The sequence below is a fragment of the Rhinoderma darwinii genome, chromosome 1 (assembly GCF_050947455.1).
Source record: "Rhinoderma darwinii isolate aRhiDar2 chromosome 1, aRhiDar2.hap1, whole genome shotgun sequence".
Lineage (NCBI taxonomy): Eukaryota > Metazoa > Chordata > Amphibia > Anura > Rhinodermatidae > Rhinoderma > Rhinoderma darwinii.
Genome location: NC_134687.1, coordinates 608,373,212 through 608,393,956, shown reverse-complemented (window position 1 = coordinate 608,393,956; position 20,745 = coordinate 608,373,212). Strand labels below are relative to the sequence as shown.

Here is a 20,745-nt window from a genome sequence, read left to right as displayed (position 1 = left end):
TAACAAGTATGAGAGAGCTCTATGACTGCAGCAACAGGAACGAGAGAGCTCTATCACTGCATCAACAGGAGTAAGAGAGCTCTATCACTGCAGTAACAAGTACGAGAGAGCTCTATGACTGCATCAACAGGAGTAAGACAGCTCTATCACTGCAGTAACAAGTATGAGAGAGCTCTATCATTGCAGCAACAGCACAAGAGAGCTCTATCACTGCAGCTATGAGAGAGCTCTAACACTGCAGAAACTAGTATGCAAGCTCTATCACTGCAGAAACGTGTGTGAGAGAGCTCTATCGCTGCAGACAAGTATGAAAGAGCTCTATCACTGCAGCAACAAGTATGAGAGAGTTCGATCACTGCAGAAACAAGTAGGAGAAAGCTCTAACACTGCAGAAACTAGTATGAGAGCTCTATCACTGCAGCAACAAGTATGAGAGAGCTCTATCACTGCAGCAACAAGTATGAGAGAGCTCTATCACTGCAGCAACAAGTATGAGAGAGCTCTATCACTGCAGCAACAAGTATGAGAGAGCTCTATCACTGAAGTAACAAGTATGAGAGAGCTCTATCACTTAAGTAACAAGCATGAGAGAGCTCTGTCACTGGAGTTAGGCATCATTTACATGAGTGTAATATATGCGCGTGCGACGCGCGTGCTTTTCACGCGTGTCGTACGCACCTATATTAGTGTATGGGGCAGTGCAGACAGTCCGTGAGTTTTGCGCAGCGTGAGTCTGCTGTGTAAAACTCACGACATGTTCTATATTTCGCCGTTTTTCGCGCATCACGCACCCATTGAAGTCAATGGGTGCGTGAAAACCACGCATGCCGCACGGAAGCACTTCCGTGCGAACTGCGTGAATCGCGCAACAGCTGTCAAACTCTGAATGTAAACAGAAAAGCACCACGTGCTTTTCTGTTTACAAACATCCAAACGGAGTGTCAATGATGGCGGCTGCGCGAAAATTATGCAGCCGCGCATCATACACTGATGGCACACGCAGCTATTAGGTGCCTTTTGCGCACGTAAAACGCAGCGTTTTTTGGGTGCGCAAAACGCACACGCTCGCGTAAATCAGGCCTAAAAGTATAATAGAGCTCAGGAATAAGCTGAGCTTTATCACTGCAGCAACAGGAGAAAGGGGGCTGTATCACTGCAGCCAGGTATAAGAGAGCTCTTTCACAGGAGCAATAAGAGTATAAGCCCTATCACTGCAGTAACAGGAGTAAGATACTACTACAGTAGATATATCAGAGCTCTATTACTACAGTAGTTATAATAGAGCTCTATCACTGCAGCAGATAAAATAGAGCTCGATCACTGCAGTTGATATAATAGAGATGTATCACTGCAGTAGATATAATAGAGCTGTATCACTGCAGTAGATATAATAGAGCTGTATCACTGCAGTAGATATAATAGAGCTCTATCACTGCAGCAGATAAAATAGAGCTCGATCACTACAGTAGATATAATAGAGCTCTATCACTACAGTAGATATAATAGAGCTGTATCACTGCAGTAGATATAATAGAGCTGTATCACTGCAGTAGATATAATAGAGCTCTATCACTACAGTAGATATAATAGAGCTCTATCACTACAGTAGATATAATAGAGCTCTATCACTACAGTAGATATAATAGAGCTCTATCACTACAGTAGATATAATAGAGCTCTATCACTACAGTAGATATAATAGAGCTCTATCACTACAGTAGATATAATAGAGCTCTATCACTACAGTAGATATAATAGAGTTGTATCACTGCAGTAGATATAATAGAGCTCTATCACTGCAGTAGATATAATAGAGCTGTATCACTGCAGTAGATATAACAGAGCTGTATCACTGCAGTAGATATAATAGAGCTCTATCACTACAGTAGATATAATAGAGCTCTATCACTGCAGTAGATATAATAGAGCTGTATCACTGCAGTAGATATAATAGAGCTCTATCACTACAGTAGATATAATAGAGCTCTATCACTACAGTAGATATAATAGAGCTCTATCACTACAGTAGATATAATAGAGCTCTATCACTGCAGTAGATATAATAGAGCTCTATCACTGCAGTAGATATAATAGAGCTGTATCACTGCAGTAGATATAATAGAGCTCTATCACTGCTGTAGATATAATAGAGCTGTATCACTGCAGTAGATATAATAGAGCTCTATCACTACAGTAAGTATGATAGAGCTCTATCACTATAGCACCCGGTACGATAGAGCTCTTTCATTGCTTTTTACTCTTTACATTTAAAGTTTTCTCGATAACACCCTTGAAATGTATCATAAAATGAAAATAATATGGAATTTACATTCACCCACCAGCAATCATCACAGCTATACATCAGTATCAGAACACCACTTACTATACAGTCACTAGTCTAATGCAGCAATGTCTAGTGGGGCAGAAATGTTCAATACATTTCATATGTCCATCTCCTTATTCTATATATGACATTGATCAGTGCATAATACTTATTGTAATAGTTAGCAGACAGCACTACATCCATTCAGTTACTGTATAAGTGATTTAGAAGTGTCCTCTCCACTTCTTCGGTGTCCTGCAGGAAATGAAAGTCACGTAGTAGAGGACAGTATGAATAGACCGCAACGTCCAGGTACAGGCGCTGCTATGTCTTCTTTGCTTTGGTGATTTGGCGATTTTTTCGAGAGCTGGGCGGGTTCGGCTGGGCTTTCTCTTTGACAGGATTCGGTTTCTTCTGCTTTGAAGTGTTGGGCCTTAAAGATTTCAAACTGAGTATTTCGCAAAACTTGTTGCACTGGTGCAAGGCCTTGAATTGATCAATGAATGATACAGAGCAGTTTCCTCTAAATCCTTTGTATCTAAAACATATAGAAACAATGTGGTTACAAAAATTGGTCATGAAACAGTTAATAGTCTTCATTTATTAAAATTGTCCAACAAAAAAACCTTTCCTTGTTGACCATAGCAAGCAATCACACGGCAACTTTTTTCCACCGCAGGCTATTCACCACGCGTTTTGGCCTACATTTTAACATATATGCCAGGAAAAGCTCTCTAACATCTGTCCCCTATAGACTATGAATGTATCCATTCAAGTGAAACATCATAAAATCTCATGACCCCTTTTTATGATGTATACATTAGACAGATACCACTATAGCCAAAGGGTGACGGATGCCAATGTTCATAGGTTATAATGCCATCCGTTTCACTGATTCTTCATGAAAAGCTATTGAAAAGCTCATGGCATCCATCACCCATAGGCTACCATATTAAAAAAAAGTATGTTTTTAATGCGGGATGGAATAGCGTAGTATTCTATTCTATAACTTTTTTTTCACATTTCAGCCATACAGAGGCCAAAAGGACACTCTTTTGGCCTCCGTCTGACAATAAAGCCATATGGACATGTTTAATGTGTAAATCGAGAGCTATACACGCTAAGCGTAGAGCCAAAATGTGATATAAACAGCCCCAAGAAATGAAAGCTGTGCTCTGACTGGTTGCTATGGCCTACCGAGGCCCATCATGTAGAACAGAATCTGTTTGCTTCCCAAAATTTTGGCCAAATTTGGCAAAATTTTGGAACAATTTTAGGTGCAATTTTTTAAACTGTGCAATTTCTGCTAAAATCTGGCGTAAACGTAGTGATATATACAGTATGTGGGTCATTGGGTCTCCTGCCTCTTTATAGATTGCTTCTAGCAATGACTTACAAAAAGAAAATCTAATGTATAATGATGTCTTTATAGGTCATGGCAATCTCACATAAAACACATTAGACAGAGATATATTTGTCTTAGATAGAATCATAGGCAGTCGGACATCTGTTGACAACATGTAAAAAAAAACAACAATTTTAACAGGGTTGTCTGGGATTAGAAAAATAAGTTTGATTTTTTTGATTGCCTGAAACAGTGCCACACTTGTCCATGGGCTACATTTGGTATTGCAGCTAATTCCCATTTAAGTACGCACTGCAATACTTTGTAGAGCCCAGAGACAAGAATGGCAGTGTTTCTGGAAAAAAAGCTGTCGCTTTTTTCTAAATTTGGACAACCCCTTTAAGAATATGCAATATTATTAATTCCATATTAATTCCCAATGTGAAGATGTACTACAGGTCTGCAGGTTGTATGTAGTGATCTTCCAGCACAGGACTAAAGCGTAAAAAGTCCACGCCTCAATGGGTCAGAGCTATTCTTGCGGCATGAGGGAGACTTACACAATATTAGACGGGTGGTTTTGATGTTATTGCGGTATGTTTATATATGTATGTATATATATATATATATATATATATATATATATATATATATATATATATATATATATATATACATATGTATATACAATTTATTTATGTGAGGTCCATACTTTACCTTATTTTATTATGGAATGCTCTAAAATAATATTTTTCTTATATATTATACACCGGCATAGTGTGTGTTTTTCATAGGAGAATGGACTGTGAGCTCCACTAGAGACCGGGACTAATGAGACTATAATCTATGTACAGTGCTGCTGAATATAGTGGCGCTATATATATAAAAAAAAAATATTCCATACCTTATAACGTACTCGTCAACAGTTATGAGTTTCGTGGGACAGTCTTGCGAACCAGGTCGTATAAGGGCAGAGTTTATGCAAATGTTTATTTAATAGGGGGCGCTCCCAGGTGAAACGGGGTCCCACAACTTTTGGTTTTAAAGTTGGTAAGTATGTTATAAGGCCACTATCCCTTCCTTACTCTCCTATGCTAAATGCTTAGAAATTAATTATATAGAACAGAATTTCTAAAAGCCTCTGATGGATGTCGGGGGAGGGAAGGGGCTGAGATTGTAGTTTTAGTGTTTATGTAAAACAAAATAGGAATTTAATTGACCAACAAACTGATCATCAATGCGTCAGCTAAAAAGCCTGTGAATAGATAACATTACGTTTTAGTGGTTCTGATAATTGTCAGCCGTGTTTAGCGAGCGTTCATTAAACCCTCGCAACCGCTCAGTATTAGGAGACTTGAACATTTAGGGCTGGAGCAATTACACAGTCGTGAATCATAATCTGCTGCTTACATTAAAAAAAAATCATCAAATACCCTGCATTTCGCCCTTGGGGTTCACCTGAGCGATAAATCTCCACTTTTTATCATCATGTCGTTTTTAGATCGAGCGTTCTTTGCGGATTTATTTCTTAATATATCTTTATAGCAGTCAATACATCGCTTTTCTGTTATGAAGCTCCAAATCCTCTGCATTGACAGTTGCCACTAGGGGGAGTACAGGAGCTGACTGTTTTATTGTTGAATTCAATGTATAGACAGTATGAAGTCAGATCTGTATAATAAATTTAGCGCATCTTTAGAGACTTTTGTCTAACTTTAAGCCACCTTTGGATGTGCTTATTTTAGACCTACTTTTTTGTGCCAAAATGTTGGCGCAATGAGCCACATTTAAGCCACACCCCTTGTCAAGCGAGAAGCAAAAAGTGTCTAAAATGGTTAATAAACATGGCGCACAGATTCTGCGCTAGAATTCCGGCACATTTTGATTAGTAAATCTGCCCCTTTGTCTATACAGGGGAATAGAAATATCTGCGGCTGGCACTTTATAGATATATCTGTGGCCGGCACTTTATAGAGATATCTATGGCTGCCACTTTCTAGAGATATCTGTGGCTGGCACTTTATAGAGATCTCTGCGGCCGGCACTTTATAGAGATATCTGCGGCCGCCACTTTATAGAGATCTCTGCGGCCGGCACTTTATAGAGATCTCTGCGGCTGGCACTTTATAGAGATATCTGCGGCCGGCACTTTATAGAGATCTCTGCGGCCGGCACTTTATAGAGATATCTGAGGCCAACACTTTATAGAGATATCTGCGGCCGGCACTTTATAGAGATCTCTGCGGCTGGCACTTTATAGAGATATCTGCGGCCGGCACTTTATAGAGATCTCTGCGGCCGGCACTTTATAGAGATATCTGAGGCCAACACTTTATAGAGATATCTGCGGCCGGCACTTTATAGAGATATCTGCGGCTGGCACTTTATAGAGATATCTGAGGCCGGCACTTTATAGAGATATCTGCGGCCGCACTTTATAGAGATATTTGCGGCCGGCACTTTATAGAGATATCTGCGGCCGGCACTTTATAGAGATATCTGCGGCTGGCACTTTATAGATATATCTGAGGCCGGCACTTTATAGAGATATCTATGGCTGCCACTTTCTAGAGATATCTGTGGCTGGCACTTTATAGAGATCTCTGCGGCCGGCACTTTATAGAGATATCTGCGGCCGCCACTTTATAGAGATCTCTGCGGCCGGCACTTTATAGAGATCTCTGCGGCTGGCACTTTATAGAGATATCTGCGGCCGGCACTTTATAGAGATCTCTGCGGCCGGCACTTTATAGAGATATCTGAGGCCAACACTTTATAGAGATATCTGCGGCCGGCACTTTATAGAGATCTCTGCGGCTGGCACTTTATAGAGATATCTGCGGCCGGCACTTTATAGAGATCTCTGCGGCCGGCACTTTATAGAGATATCTGAGGCCAACACTTTATAGAGATATCTGCGGCCGGCACTTTATAGAGATATCTGAGGCCGGCACTTTATAGAGATATCTGCGGCCGCACTTTATAGAGATATTTGCGGCCGGCACTTTATAGAGATATCTGCGGCCGGCACTTTATAGAGATATCTGCGGCCGCACTTTATAGAGATATCTGCGGCCGCACTTTATAGAGATATTTGCGGCCGGCACTTTATAGAGATATCTGCGGCCGGCACTTTATAGAGATATCTGCGGCCGGCACTTTATAGAGATATCTGCGGCTGGCACTTTATAGATATCTCTGCAGCCGTCACTTTATAGAGATATCTGAGGCCGGCACTTTATAGAGATATCTGCGGCTGGCACTTTATAGAGATATCTGAGGCCGGCACTTTATAGATATCTCTGCAGCCGTCACTTTATAGAGATATCTGAGGCCGGCACTTTATAGAGATCTCTGCGGCCGGCACTTTGGAAACATTTGTGGATCAAACTGTATAAGGCATCTGTGGCAAACACTAAATAGAGCATCTGGAGCAGGTACTTTTGGAGCATCTTAGTGCTCATTCAGATAACGTCCGTTCGCTGCGCAGGGAAATCACGCGCAGCACACATACCCATTGATTTCAATGGGGCCGTTCACACATGCAAGAGTTTTCACGTAGCGTGTGTCCGTTGCGTAAAACTCATTGCATGTCCTATATCGGTACGTTTTTCACGCACCTACCGCCTATTGAAGACAATGTGTGCAAAAAAATCACACACCACACACGGATGCACATCCATGTCCTGTGCGTGATTTATGCATCAATTCAATTGAAAATAATAATTTAAAAAAAAAGATGTGATGTGCGAGTGCATGAATAAAGCCTGCCCCTCGCAAGCACACTGATGCATAACAGATCAGATTCATGCGCGTTTTTCACGCGGGTGAATCTGATACGCTCGTGTGAATGTAGCCTAAGGATGGCACTCTATGGTTGGCATATGTAAAAGGCGTTTTATGGTGGTATCTGTGGCTAACACTGTATGGGGGCATCAGTGGATCACACTTTTTGTGGGTATCTGTGGCAAGCACTGAATGGGGAGGCAGCTGCAGGATCCAAACATTATCAAGGAACCCACAATGTCTTACTCGCAGGAAAATCAGGTTAAAACACCTGTTTTATGTAGCTGTTATATTTAGCAGGTGGCGACCCTACTCCTGGATGGTGCACTGGTATGCCAGAGATTATTCATAAGGAGTTTGTGGCTTAAAGAGGCTCTGTCACCAGATTCTCAAATCCCTATCTCCTATTGCATGTGATCGGCGCTGCAATGTAGATAACAGTAACGTTTTTTTTTTTTAAAACGTTAATTTTTGGCCAAGTTATGAGCTATTTTATATATATGCAAATGAGGTTTGAAATGGACAACTGGGCGTTTTTTTTTCATTATATCCAACTGGGCGTGTATTGTGTTTTTAACTGGGCGTGTTTACGTGTATGTCGCTGACCAATCAGTCAGCATCATACACTCCTCTCCATTCATTTACACAGCAGCGATGTGCAGCCACATACACAGAGATTAACGTTAATCAAGTGTCCTGATAATGAATACACATGAAATCCAGCCTGGACGTCATGTGTATTCAGAATCCTGACACTTCTGACTCTTTTCTTTGAGATTTCTAGCAAGGGAAACGAAATCTCGCGAGATTACGGAGGTAAACGAGATTTCGTTTCACTTGCTGGAAATCTCACAGAAAAGATTCAGAAGTGTCCTGATAATGAATACACATGATCATCCAGCCTGGACGTCATGTGTATTCAGAATCCTGAGACTTCTGAATCTTTTCTGTGAGATTGCAGCAAGTGAAACGAAATCTCGTTTACCTCCGTAATCTCGCGAGATTTCGTTTCCTTTGCTAGAAATCTCAAAGAAAAGAGTCAGAAGTGTCAGGATTCTGAATACACATGACGTCCAGGCTGGATTTCATGTGTATTCATTATCAGGACACTTGATTAACGTTAATCTCTGTTTATGTGGCTGCACATCGCTGCTGTGTAAATCAAAGGAGATGAGTGTATGATGCTGACGGTCACTGATTGGTCAGCGTCATACACGTAAACACGCCCAGTTAAAAACACAATACACGCCCAGTTGGACATAACGAAAAAAAAACGCCCAGTTGTCCATTTCAAACCTCATTTGCATATATATAAAATAGCTCATAACTTGGCCAAAAATGAAAGTTTTTAAAAAAACAAAACACGTTACTGTTCTCTACATTGCAGCGCCGATCACATGCAATAGGAGATAGGGATTTGAGAATCTGGTGACAGAGCCTCTTTAAAACGATACTTTTAATATTCGTTCCATGTAGTCCCAGTGCCATAACTATAGGGGGTGCAGAGGTAGCAACTGCACCCAGGACTTGGTGCCTCAGGGGACCCAAAGGCCCATCAGCCACATAAGAAGACACTGGTATGTATGTCACATGGTAGGTACGGGGCCCTGTGATAGATAATGCAGTGGGGCTCAGGATCTTTTGGTTATGATTCTGAAACCTGAGCCCAATCCTGACATAGACACCAAGTAAGACCCCAATACATTATTAGATTTTTGTCATTTCCAATTTAAATAAATGTAATATTCAGAAGTTTGAAAAAAAAAAACAACAACTTGCTGCGGCAATGATTCACCCCGAAGACGTGCTCAAGAATAACTTGTATAAAATGTTAAATACGTTTTATTCTATTATGTGCTGTGATGATTTGTGGAAATTCTCACTTATAGAAGAAAGAAATGTTCCTTGCGTTAATGAATCATTAGGAGAGTCACGATTTCCAGATTTAGAATGAAACATCTCGGATGGTGGAAGTGCATATAACATCCTGACAGGGAGGATGAGGACATAATGAAAGCGCTATGAGAGACGTCTCAATAAAGACGTGAGAGAAGGAAATGAACTCTCCTTACTGTAGATGTGGCAATTACGAAGAGTAAAATTTGCCTTTCTGCACCTTACGGTATGTGGGGACTTAGATTACCGGCGTCTGTTTGCTTACAGCAGCTGGTACTCCGCCTGGTCAAAGCAGATGACAGACGTGTGCCCAGTCTTTCCCAGTATAATATTTCCAGACATTACCTGCCGATAATATTCTGCCTTCTCTAAAGGTTAGCAAGCCATTAATTAGAAATTTTCATTGGATATAATAAACCAAGAAGCTACTTATCTGAATCACTTACCAGGGAGGGAAAAGGGCCAAATGCCCTCTTAAAGTAACCTGTCACATTAAATCGGGTGTCAGATCTGCAGGCAGCAATTTATAGAGCAGTAGGAGCTGAGCAGATTGATATATAGTTTTATATGGGGAAAGTTTCAGCAGAACTTGTAATTTATTGATTACATTTATTAATTTACATCCCTGCTTATTATGGCCGAAGGAGTCCAGTGGGCGGCCCAAATTAGCCCACTTACTCACGAAAGGCTGTCAATCATTGAGTGAGACCGCCCACTGGGCTCTTAATCATAGAAAAAGCATTTCAAATCACATGGATTTCAATCAATAATTTACAAGTTCTACTGAATCTTTATAAACCAAACTATATATCAATCTGCTCTGCTTGTCCTCCTCTATAAGATACTGCCTGTAGATTTCAGCTGGATATGTAGAGCTCAGTTTTGTGTGTGTTTGTATATGATACAGGTAAACATTGGTGGAACTCTGCAGAGCAGAATGATTACCAATGATTACTACTCACCCCTTGCCCATGGTTGCTATGCCAACATCGGTCAGCTTCATTCCAACACCTGCGGGATAGAAAAAAAAAGGTTTTATATTAACAGATTCCTATTGCATCGTATCTGCACCAACCTCATTGTTGTCAATCTACTGCCATTAAAGGTGAGGAACAGTTCCTGGATGGAGGTTTCTTCACAGATTTCTGTGAATTTGGCCAAGGGAACAGTCTGCAAAGCTTTGCATTTTATATATATATATATATATATATATATATATATATATATATATATATATATATATATATATATATATATATATATATATATATATATATATATATGTGTGTATATATGTATGTGTGTGTGTGTGTGTGTGTGTAACAGCTAATTTTGGCATTTGATCATTTGAAATAACTCTTGCCTCCCATAGGCAATAATGGCATCCATATAACGTGTCCATCATGAAAAACTATTGAAAGCTTATTAGGTATACGTTATTTTGTATCCAGGGGCACATTATGGGGAATTTTTTTTATTCAGGGACACAGTATAGTGCATAATTTTTCTTCAGGGCGCACATTGTGGGGCATTTTTATACAGTGGCGCGATATGTGATCTTGTTATTTTCATGGGGAAAATTGTGAGTATTTGCAGCAAAAGTGAGGAGCAGAAGACATCTAAGAGGTAAACTCTACAGAGAAGAAGTCATGGTTGGGACTAGATGGGGAAGCAAAGGAAAGAGGACGACATCAGTCAGAGAAGACGTCACCTGTAAGTCACTTAATGTAAATATTTATTCTGCCTTCTGACCTTTGCTATGGGGCACTATGATTTCTATATACACCCATGCCCTAATGTGTATGTGTGTTTGAGATACTAATTATATTGTGAGCCCCACTGGGGACAGGGACTGATGTGAATGGTGACTCTCTTTGAAAAGCACTGCAAAATATGTTGGTGCTATATAAGCAACAGAAATAAAGTATTTTGATTTGTATAATATAATACTAAACTATAACTTCTTATTGTACTTATCTTCCAGTCTGTCAGTCAATGATCTATGCGAAGATAATGATTTATGATCTTTCTGTCTGGCAGGAGACCTAAAGATTCTGTAATTTATTAAATACATTTTGCTAGTCACATTTAATAGCACACAGATGGCTGAATGGTGACGATGTCTCTGGTGCCAGTGGTTTCTTTAAACTGATTTCAGAATGTTCCCCTGCTGTGAACATTATGTACTCAAATCCTCGTCTCTGCCTGCCAGATCACTCATTGCACTGATATAGTGGGTCCAGTACAAGCAGATTCCAAGAAGTAAGCCAGAAGGACTCCTCCATATGAGGGTAGGCAGGGCCGCCATCAGGAATTTCAGGGCCCCCTACAGCTACATTTTCTGGGCCCCCCTACCGTGGCACCGCCTGTTAACGGTACTCCGTCCAGTACTATATCATGGTACCCAGGGCCGCCATCAGGGGGGGTATTATGGGTACTGATGTGAGAGGCCCGGCCAAACCTAATTGAAAGGGGGGCCCGGCAAACTGCCGCGACTTGCCTTTGGTAGAAAAAAAACAGGCCCCTGCAATGGGGCCCGTTTTTTTCACCAAAAGAATGTCATGAGCTGCGGGCCCCCCTTTCAATTAGGTTTGGCCGGGCCTCTCACATCAGTACCCCTAATACCCCCCTCATGGCGGCCCTGGGTAGCATGGGGGCCGTCAAACACCGCCGCCTGTGCGACCGATCACGCGCACCCGCAAACTCCCGCGCATGCGCACCGGCGACCGCCTGGAACCGCGCACCGAATTTTGAGGCAGATTTTGACCTGCCCACACTATCTTGCCGCGTTTTTTGCCCACGGCGATTGAGGACAGCAGACAGAAAACGCAGCGAAAAATGCATTTTCTGACTCTTATTGATTTCGATGGCAGGTCAGAGGCAGAACCGCGGCAAGAAAGGACGTGCTGCTTTTTCTTTTTTCCGCGACTGGCTCCCATTGATTTCAGATTAAATCAATGGGAGGCGGTTTTGGAAGTTTTTTGGTGCTGATTCTGACGCAGTGTCCGAGTCAATATCAAGGCCCAAAAACTCTGTGAACTGGGCCTTATTGTTAGGGCTTATTCAGACGAACGTGTAATACGTCCGTGAAACGTGTGTGATTTTCACACGCCTTGCACGGACCTATGTTACTCTATGGTGCCGTGCAGACTGTCAGTGATTTTCACGCAGCGCGAGTCCGCTGCGTAAAACTCACGACATGTCCGATATTTGTGCATTGTTCGCGCATCACGCACCCATTGAAGTCAATGGGTGCGTGAAAATCACGCCCAGCGCTTCCGCAGCCGTATAAACTATGAATGAAAACAGAAATGCACCACGAGCTACAAACATACAAACAGAGTGTCATAATGATGGCGGCTGCGCGAAAATCACGCAGCCGCGCATCATACGCTGCTGACACACGGAGCTGTTATGGACCTTTTGCAAGCGCAAAACGCCACGTTTTTGCGCGCGCAAAAAGCACACGCTTGTGTAAATCCGGCCTTAGGGTAGGAACACACTAGGCATGAACGCTGCGGATTTTACATTTTATTGTGTAAAATCCGCAGCGTATTACAGTCGCAGCAGAGTGGATGAGGTTTGAACAAATCTCATCCACACGCTGCAAAAATAATGGACCTGCAGTGTGGCTTTTTGGCTTTTTAAGTCGCATGTCAATGTATTCTGTGGAATCGCCGCTCCTCTGTTGCAGAAATGCTGCGGTTCTGCCGCAAAAATCACAAATGAGAAAAAAAAAAAAAGGCACTTTTTTAAATTTATAAAAAAGTTTAGACTTGCCCCGGCCGTAGTCCTGGTGACGCGATCCTCTATTCTTAGCGTAGCCCCGCCTCCTGTCATGACGTTTCATCCCATGTGACTGCTGCAGCGGTCACATGGTCTACAGCGTCATCCCAGGAGGCGGGGCTACGTTCAGAAGAGAGAGATGCGTCACTTAAACTACGGCCGGGGTAAGTCTAAACTTTTTTTTCCCTGCAGGATTCCCGCAGCGGACACGCCTCACCAAACCTGCGCCACTATTTGGTGCGGTTTTGCTGGCGGAATTCCCTGTGGCTCCCGGGATAAGCTGTGTCGTTTTACTCAGCATATCCGCCTAGTGTGTCCCTTATGCTGTCGCTCCTGGAGCTGCTGCCGGTCTCTAAATAGGCAGTTGGTTCAGTAGAATTTGGAATTATTTTTTTTTGTGAACCAGCTTAAAAAAATACAAAACTTTTGTGTTAGGGCCTGTTCACATCACCGTTCGCTTCCGCTCCGGGGTTCCGTCTGAGGTTTCTGTTGGGTGAACCCCGCAACGGAAAGTTAAAGTGATAGCACAGCTTCCGTTTCCATCACCATTAGCGCAGTCGACTGCGCTATTAATTCCGTCCGAAAACCAGCCGGAATGGTGACGAACGGAAACCATTAGCGATGTTTCCGTCACCATTGAGATCAATGGTGACTGAAACGGAGGCTGTGCTGTCACTTTCACTTTCCGTTGCGGGGTTCACCCGACAGAAACCTCAGACAGAACCCCGGAGCGGAAGCGAACAGTGATGTGAACAGGCCCTAACACAAAAGTTTTGTATTTTTTTAAGCTGGTTCACAAAAAAAAATAATTCCAAATTCCACTGGACCAACTGCCTATTTAGAGACCGGCAGCAGCTCCAGGAGCGACATCATAAGGGACACACTAGGCGGATATGCTGAGTAAAACTCCACAGCTTATCCGCCCCGGTAGCCGCAGGGAATTCTGCCAGCAAAACCGCACCAAATAGCGGCGCAGGTTTCGTGAGGCGTGTCCGCTGCGGGAATCCTGCAGGGAAAAAAAAGTTTAGAATTGCCCCGGCCGTAGTCCTGGTGACGCATCTCTCTCTTCTGAACGTAGCCCCGCCTCCTGGGATGACGCTGTAGACCATGTGACCGCTGCATCAGTCACATGGGATGAAACGTCATGACAGGAGGCCGAGCTGCGCTAAGAATAGAGGATCGCGTCACCAGGACTACGGCCGGGGCAAGTCTAAACTTTATCAATTTAAAAAAGTACCTTTTTTTTCTTCTCGTGTGATTTTTGCGGCAGAACCGCAGCATTTCTGCAACAGAGGAGCAGCGATTCCACAGAATACATTGACATGCGACTTAAAAAGCCAAAGCCACACTGCAGGTCCATTATTTTTGCAGCGTGTGAATGAGATTTGTTAAAACCTCATCCACTCGGCTGCGACTGTAATACGCTGCGGATTTTCCACAATAAAATGTGTTGAATAAAATCCGCAGCGTTCATGCCTAGTGTGTTCCTACCCTAAGGCCGGATTTACACGAGCGTGTGCTTTTTGCAAGCCCAAAAAACGTGGCGTTTTGCGCATGCAAAAGTTCCATAACAGCTCCGTGTGTCAGCAGCGTATGATGCGCGGCTGCGTGATTTTCGCGCAGCCGCCATCATTATGACACTCTGTTTGTATGTTTGCAGCACGTGATGCTTTTCTAATTTCATTCATAGTTTATACGGCTGCGGAAGTGCTGGGCGTGATTTTCACGCACCCATTGACTTCAATGGGTGCGTGATGCGCGAACAATGCACCAATATAGGACATGTCGTGAGTTTTACGCAGCGGACACACGGACACACGCTGCGTGAAAATCACTGACAGTCCGCACGGCACCATAGAGTAACATAGGTCCGTGCGAGGCGCGTGAAAATCACGCGCGTTGCACGGACGTATTACACGTTCGTCTGAATAAGCCCTAACAATAAGGCCCAGTTCACAGAGTTTTTGGGCCTTGATATTGACTCGGACACTGCGTCAGAATCAGCACCAAACAACTTCCAAAACCGCCTCCCATTGATTTAATCTGAAATCAATGGGAGCCAGTCGCGGAAAAAAGAAAAAGCAGCACGTCCTTTCTTGCCGCGGTTCCGCCTCTGACCTCCCATCTAAATCAATGGGAGGCAGAAAATGCATTTTTCGCTGCGTTTTTTGTCTGCTGTCCTCAATCGCCGCGGGCAAAAAACGCAGCAAAAAAACGCGGCAAGATAGTGTGGGCAGGGCAAAATCTGCCTCAAAATTCTTTAAGGAATTTTGAGGCAGATTTTTTTTTGCCTGCAAAATACTGTGTGAACAGGGCCATACATAAACAACACTTTGAGATAATTTACTCACTGTCAGAAGAGCTGCTCCCACTCCAGTCCTCTTCCGGCGATGTCTTCCAGGGGAGGTCTTCGGTCCAGACGTCCAGTCCTTCACCTCCAGCCAGGCTCCAGGTAAGTTTTGTCCATGTGGGTCCGCGGCTGCGCGCGCTCCGTTCGCGGGTGCGCGGGCGGCCGGTCGCGGGTGCGCGGGCGGTCGATCGCGGGTGCGCGCGCGGGCGGTCTCCAGTGCGGGCGTTCGTGGATGCGCGCTCGCGAGTGCGCACGCGCGGGATTTTCATTGTGCGCGCGATCGGGTGCGCGCGCGGGCGGACGGTTTGACGGCCCCCCATGACGAGGGGAGGGGGCCCGCAGCAGCAGCAGCAGCTCACGACATTCTTTTGGTGAAAAAAACGGGCCCCATTGCAGGGGCCCGTTTTTTCCTACCAAAAGAATGTCGAGGCAGTTGCCGGGCCCCCCTTTCAATTAGGTTTGGCCGGGCCCCTCACACCACTACCCCTAATACCCCCCTGATGGCGGCCCTGAGGGTAGGTATCAATCACTTAATTCAGTATGTAGTTCTTAAAGGGAATAGCACCAAAAATCAGCTGAGATGTAATATAGACACATTAGAAGATATCAGTGGCCATCCAGACTAGACCTCCATTGATTTCCAAAATGGGAGGTATCTACAGCACTGCAGAATATATTGGCACAAAATAAATAATAAATACAGGGTTTTCCAGCTTCTGACAACTGATGACCTATCCACCGGAAAGGTCATGAGTACATGATCTGTGGGGGTCTGACACCCGGGCCCCGCAGAGATCAGCTGGTCCGGTGACTCCGTGCACCGGATATACAAGCCAGAAGCAGTTAGCTCCTGCCACTGAATAGCGGCCGAGCTGCAGTACTGCAGATCTGCTCCTATTGAAGTGAATAGGAGCGGACTTGCAGTTCTGCAGCACGGCCGCTGTGCTATGTACGGAGCCAACTGCTTCCGGGCTCCATACATAGCATCATGTGCCACAACATCCGGTGCCCGCAGGCCACCGGAGTGGCTTAACGGTGCTGGGTCCGATTGTCGGACCCACGCCGATGACATACTGATGACCTGTCCGGTGAATAGGTCATCAGTTGTCAGAAGGTGGACAACCCCTTTTGGAAAATAAGAAATTGACTTTAAAGGGAACCAATTATCATAAATTAATACGAATTAACTTTTTGTTTTAAGATTTTGTTGACTAGTCATATAAAAACGAAAAATAAAATATTGCAGTTTTAAGAATGACCACCAGATGTCAGCACAATAGATTTTAGTCTTTGAAAGCATCTCGGTTTACAGTCTACAGCAAAATGTATGCTATAATCTCATTATTATATATTGATCAGTAGATAATGCAATAAAACAAGACATTGACTGATGACACGGTCGGCAAGATCACCTCATCTCACCTTGCATATCTGTGACAAGCAAGTTTCCGTTGGTCCTCTCAAATACCCAGTGCTGAAAAGTGCAGCATTTCTGTCCAGCTTCAGAATCGTTTCTTAACACATTAATCTCCTTCCCGTCTTTGATGGAATACTTCACAAAATCTCCTATCAGTTCCTCCTCCACTGTGGCATATGGGATATTATTTGCAGGGCGGTGAATGAGAAAAATTGGGATGATTCTGAAAAAAGATTGGAGAATTAAAGTCGCATTGTAAATGAATTTCACTGACTGCTTTTTGCCCTTGTGGCCACTACTTGCCCAGAAATATAATGTTTCTCCAGGTGGGTTCACAAGGGGTTTACAAGGGTCTCACACAGCAGTATATTATAATGATCCCCTGAAGACATGTGTCTACATTTGAAATGAATAGGGAAACTAAACTAGGCAAAGGTTTTAATCTTGAGCTGCCATTTTCAGGGTGAATACTTACAAATGATGGCATATACAAGCTAGAATGTGCCATTACTTTTTGATCATTGGGGGTTTAATCAGTTGGATCCCCACCGATCCCCAGAATTTAGGCTTTGCAGCACTAGATTAGTACTACTGCTCCTTCAAAGTTTTCCCTTCATATCAGCACTGCCAGCAACCTTCGTTCTTGGGATTGGTAGGGTTCCCAGAGGTTGAACCACCACAATTTTTAAAGGGGATGTACAGGATTACGAAAACATGGCTACTTTCTTGCAGAAATAGCACCACAACTGTAAATGGGTTGTGTCTGGTATTGCACCTCAGCACCATTGAAGTGAATAGGGCTGAGCTGCAATACCACACACAACCTATGAACAGGTGTGACCCTGTTTTTTGAAGAAAGCAGCCATGTTTTTCTAATTCTGGACAATCCCTTTACTGTTGTGACAACCTAGAAATACGCTGTAACATTATGTTATGGGAATACCCCTTTAGCTTTACAGGGAACTTCTATATATGTATAAGGATTTAATAACACTGGATAATATACAGACTTGAGAAACATTATGCCTCCTGTTAATGGGTACTACAGGATGTGGCAATGGCGGATCATCATAGGGCATTTTGGGTGGCCGCCCAGGGCCCGAGGCTCCCGGGGGGCCCATGGCAACCCAAAGTACAATGTAGTTTTGTCACATTATTGCCGCGACAAATCGACATTGTATATGTCCTGCAAAAGGACCTTTAGACATAAGGTCACATGACCTCATCTCTGAAGTTCTTACTACTATTTAGAGACCTTCTGGTCACATGACCGCAGCAGCAGCAAGATTCCGCAGAGAAGACTGAGGAGAGTTGCTATGTAAGTATAAGGGGATGAATTTGTTTAAGGGGTCTGTATTTGGGGGTCTGGTTTGGGGACTGTATTTAGGGGGTCTGGTCTGTATTTAGGCAGTTTGGTGTCTGTATTAGTTTAAGGGGTCTGGGGTCTGTATTTAGGGTGTCTGAGTTCTGTATCAGTTTAAGGGGTTTAGAGTCTGTATATTTAGGGGTCTGTGTTAGTTTAAGTGGTCTGGGGTCTGTATTTAGGGGGTCTGTATTAGTTTGACATCTGGGGTCTGCATTAGTTTGTGGGGTCTATTTAGGTGGCCTGTTCTAGGGTCTGTATTAGTTTAGGGGTCTTTATTTAGGGGTCTGTATTTAGGGGTCTGGTCTGGGGTCTGTATTAGATTAGGGGATCTGTATTACTTGAGGCAGTCAGGTCTGGGGTTATTATTAGTGTAGGGGTCAGGTCTGGGGGTCTATATTTAGGGGGTCTGTATTAGTTTGAGGTCTGGGGTCTGTAATTAGGGGGTCTGTATTTAGGGGTCTGGGGTCTGTATTAGTTTATGGGGTCTGTATTTAGGGGGCCTGGTCTAGGGTCTGTATTAGTTTAGGGGTCTTTATTTAGGGGATCTGTATTAGGTTAGGGGGTCTGGTTTGGGGTCTGTATTAAGGGAGTCAGGTTTGGGGTCATTATTAGTGTAGAGGGTCGGGTCTGGGGTCTGTATTTAGGGGTCCTGTTTGAGGTCTGTATTTATTTAGGGTGCTTGTTCTGGGGTCTGTATTTGTTTAAGCTGGTCTGTTCTGGGGACTGCAATAGTTTAGAACGTCTGGGGTCTGTATGTATTCTATGATCTAGTCTGGGGTCCAAATTTATTAGACTGAGTAAAAGGGGTTGTCCGGGCACATCGATAGGTCACCAGTATAAAAACCGGTCCGTGCCCGGACAACCCCTTTAATGTATGGTTCTGGGCCTTGGTGTCTAAATTTGTGTGTTTCTATAGGGGCTGGAAATGGCTGCAGAAGTGATGGGCAAAGATGTCTCATCAGGAGAAGTCGCCATAACGGTCTGCAGAAGAAAAAAACGACTCCTATCAGAGAAGACATCACCTGTGAGTCACTGGATCTATAGGGGATCTGTCCCCTCTCCTGACATGTGTGTTGTAGGAAATCCTTGTATTCTACATATCTTTGTGTACCCAGGACTAATAGACAAATGCGTGTTACCATTCCCATTTTCAAGAGGAAGTGTGATACTGTCAGCGACGGTTGGAGACTGTCAGAATGTATGGACACAGCCCTTTGACAAGGGGAATCGTAACGCCCATTTGTCAATTCTCGCACAAAAAGGGGGTGTTCACTATAGACATGGCAGAGCGGCGGTGGGGAAGGGGGGCCCAAGTTTGGGGAACAGCCCAGGGCCTATGGTCTACTTAATCCGCCACTGGGCGGTGGCACTATTAATGAGAACCATTGCAATTAATTAGCACTAGCATTGGGCACCATTGTAGGGCATCCCTAGGCACTCCAGTATAACATTAACCAACGTATGGCCAAGGAGGTGTGGCCAAAGTATTCAGGGTTGTGGTTTATGTCTAGAAAAGTTTATATAGATGGCTCTTTCTTTTTATCAATCTCCAGAGGTAAGTGAATGGCATGACTGTACCATGTGTATCTAGCTTAAGAGGATTCATGAACTAGTATTAGCCTCCATTGAAGGGCCTCCCTGGGCCTGAGCATTGCAGTATAACATTGACCAGGGTATGGCCAAGGAGGTGTGGCCAACATATTCAGGGGTGGGGTTTATGTCTACAAAATTTGATACAGATGGCTGTTCCTTTTTTTTTATCAATCTCCAAAGTAAGTGAATGACATGACTGTACTATGTGTATCAACTTTAAGAGGATCCATGCAGTTTAAGAGGATCTCTGGCAATTAAAGGTGTTTTTCCAATTTGATGAAAACAAAGCATAACTATTCTATAATGAAAAGTTCTGCAATTTAATAATATATTTAGTATTTCAATTTCTCACCATTTTCAAGATTGCTGCTTGCTATCAGTGAATGGGAGCATTCTTGTTTACATCCAGAGGCTGAAATTTAATACTACTCTACTTCGCTGCTACAATAGTATCCACTCTAAAAAAAATAAAAATCTGTGAGTTAAATATATCAGATACAAACCTTTCTTCTGCCCTGAGTTTGCTACAATGCATCAGTGCAGACTCCTGTAGTCTAGTATAATTAGCTATACTTGATACAACTGTAGCAAACCCTTTACAGCACCTCAATGTAAACAAGAATGTTTCAATTCACTGACAGGAAGCAGTGATTTTGAAAATAACAAGGTATATTAGAAAGCGGCTGAACTTTTCATTACACAATTATTAAGACTCATTTTCCGAAAGTCTTATATAAATAAATCAGCGAATTAAAGGGAAAGCCCTGCTCGCGGCCTCTGCTATTTCAGTGCACAGTTGAGTGACAGCTCTCTATTCATGTGACCTTGGCTGGATAACTATGATTTTTCCTTCCTTTCTATAATAACTCACTGGCATAGAATT

At 43.3% G+C, this 20,745-nt stretch overlaps 1 protein-coding gene across 1 annotated transcript in view; it reads right to left on the bottom strand.

Moving 5' to 3' along the window:
- Positions 1-2,077: 2,077 nt before the first annotated feature.
- The window catches only part of ALPK2 (alpha kinase 2), a 51,698-nt gene continuing 33,030 nt past the window's right edge, over positions 2,078-20,745 (bottom strand). Inside the window, exons 7-9 of the mRNA XM_075847591.1 lie at positions 16,909-17,126; positions 10,313-10,361; positions 2,078-2,861 (exon numbers count right to left, since the gene is read on the bottom strand). Of these exons, the coding sequence (XP_075703706.1) occupies positions 2,648-2,861; positions 10,313-10,361; positions 16,909-17,126 (481 nt within the window). The 3' untranslated portion in view covers positions 2,078-2,647. The remainder of the gene's footprint in view (positions 2,862-10,312; positions 10,362-16,908; positions 17,127-20,745) is intronic.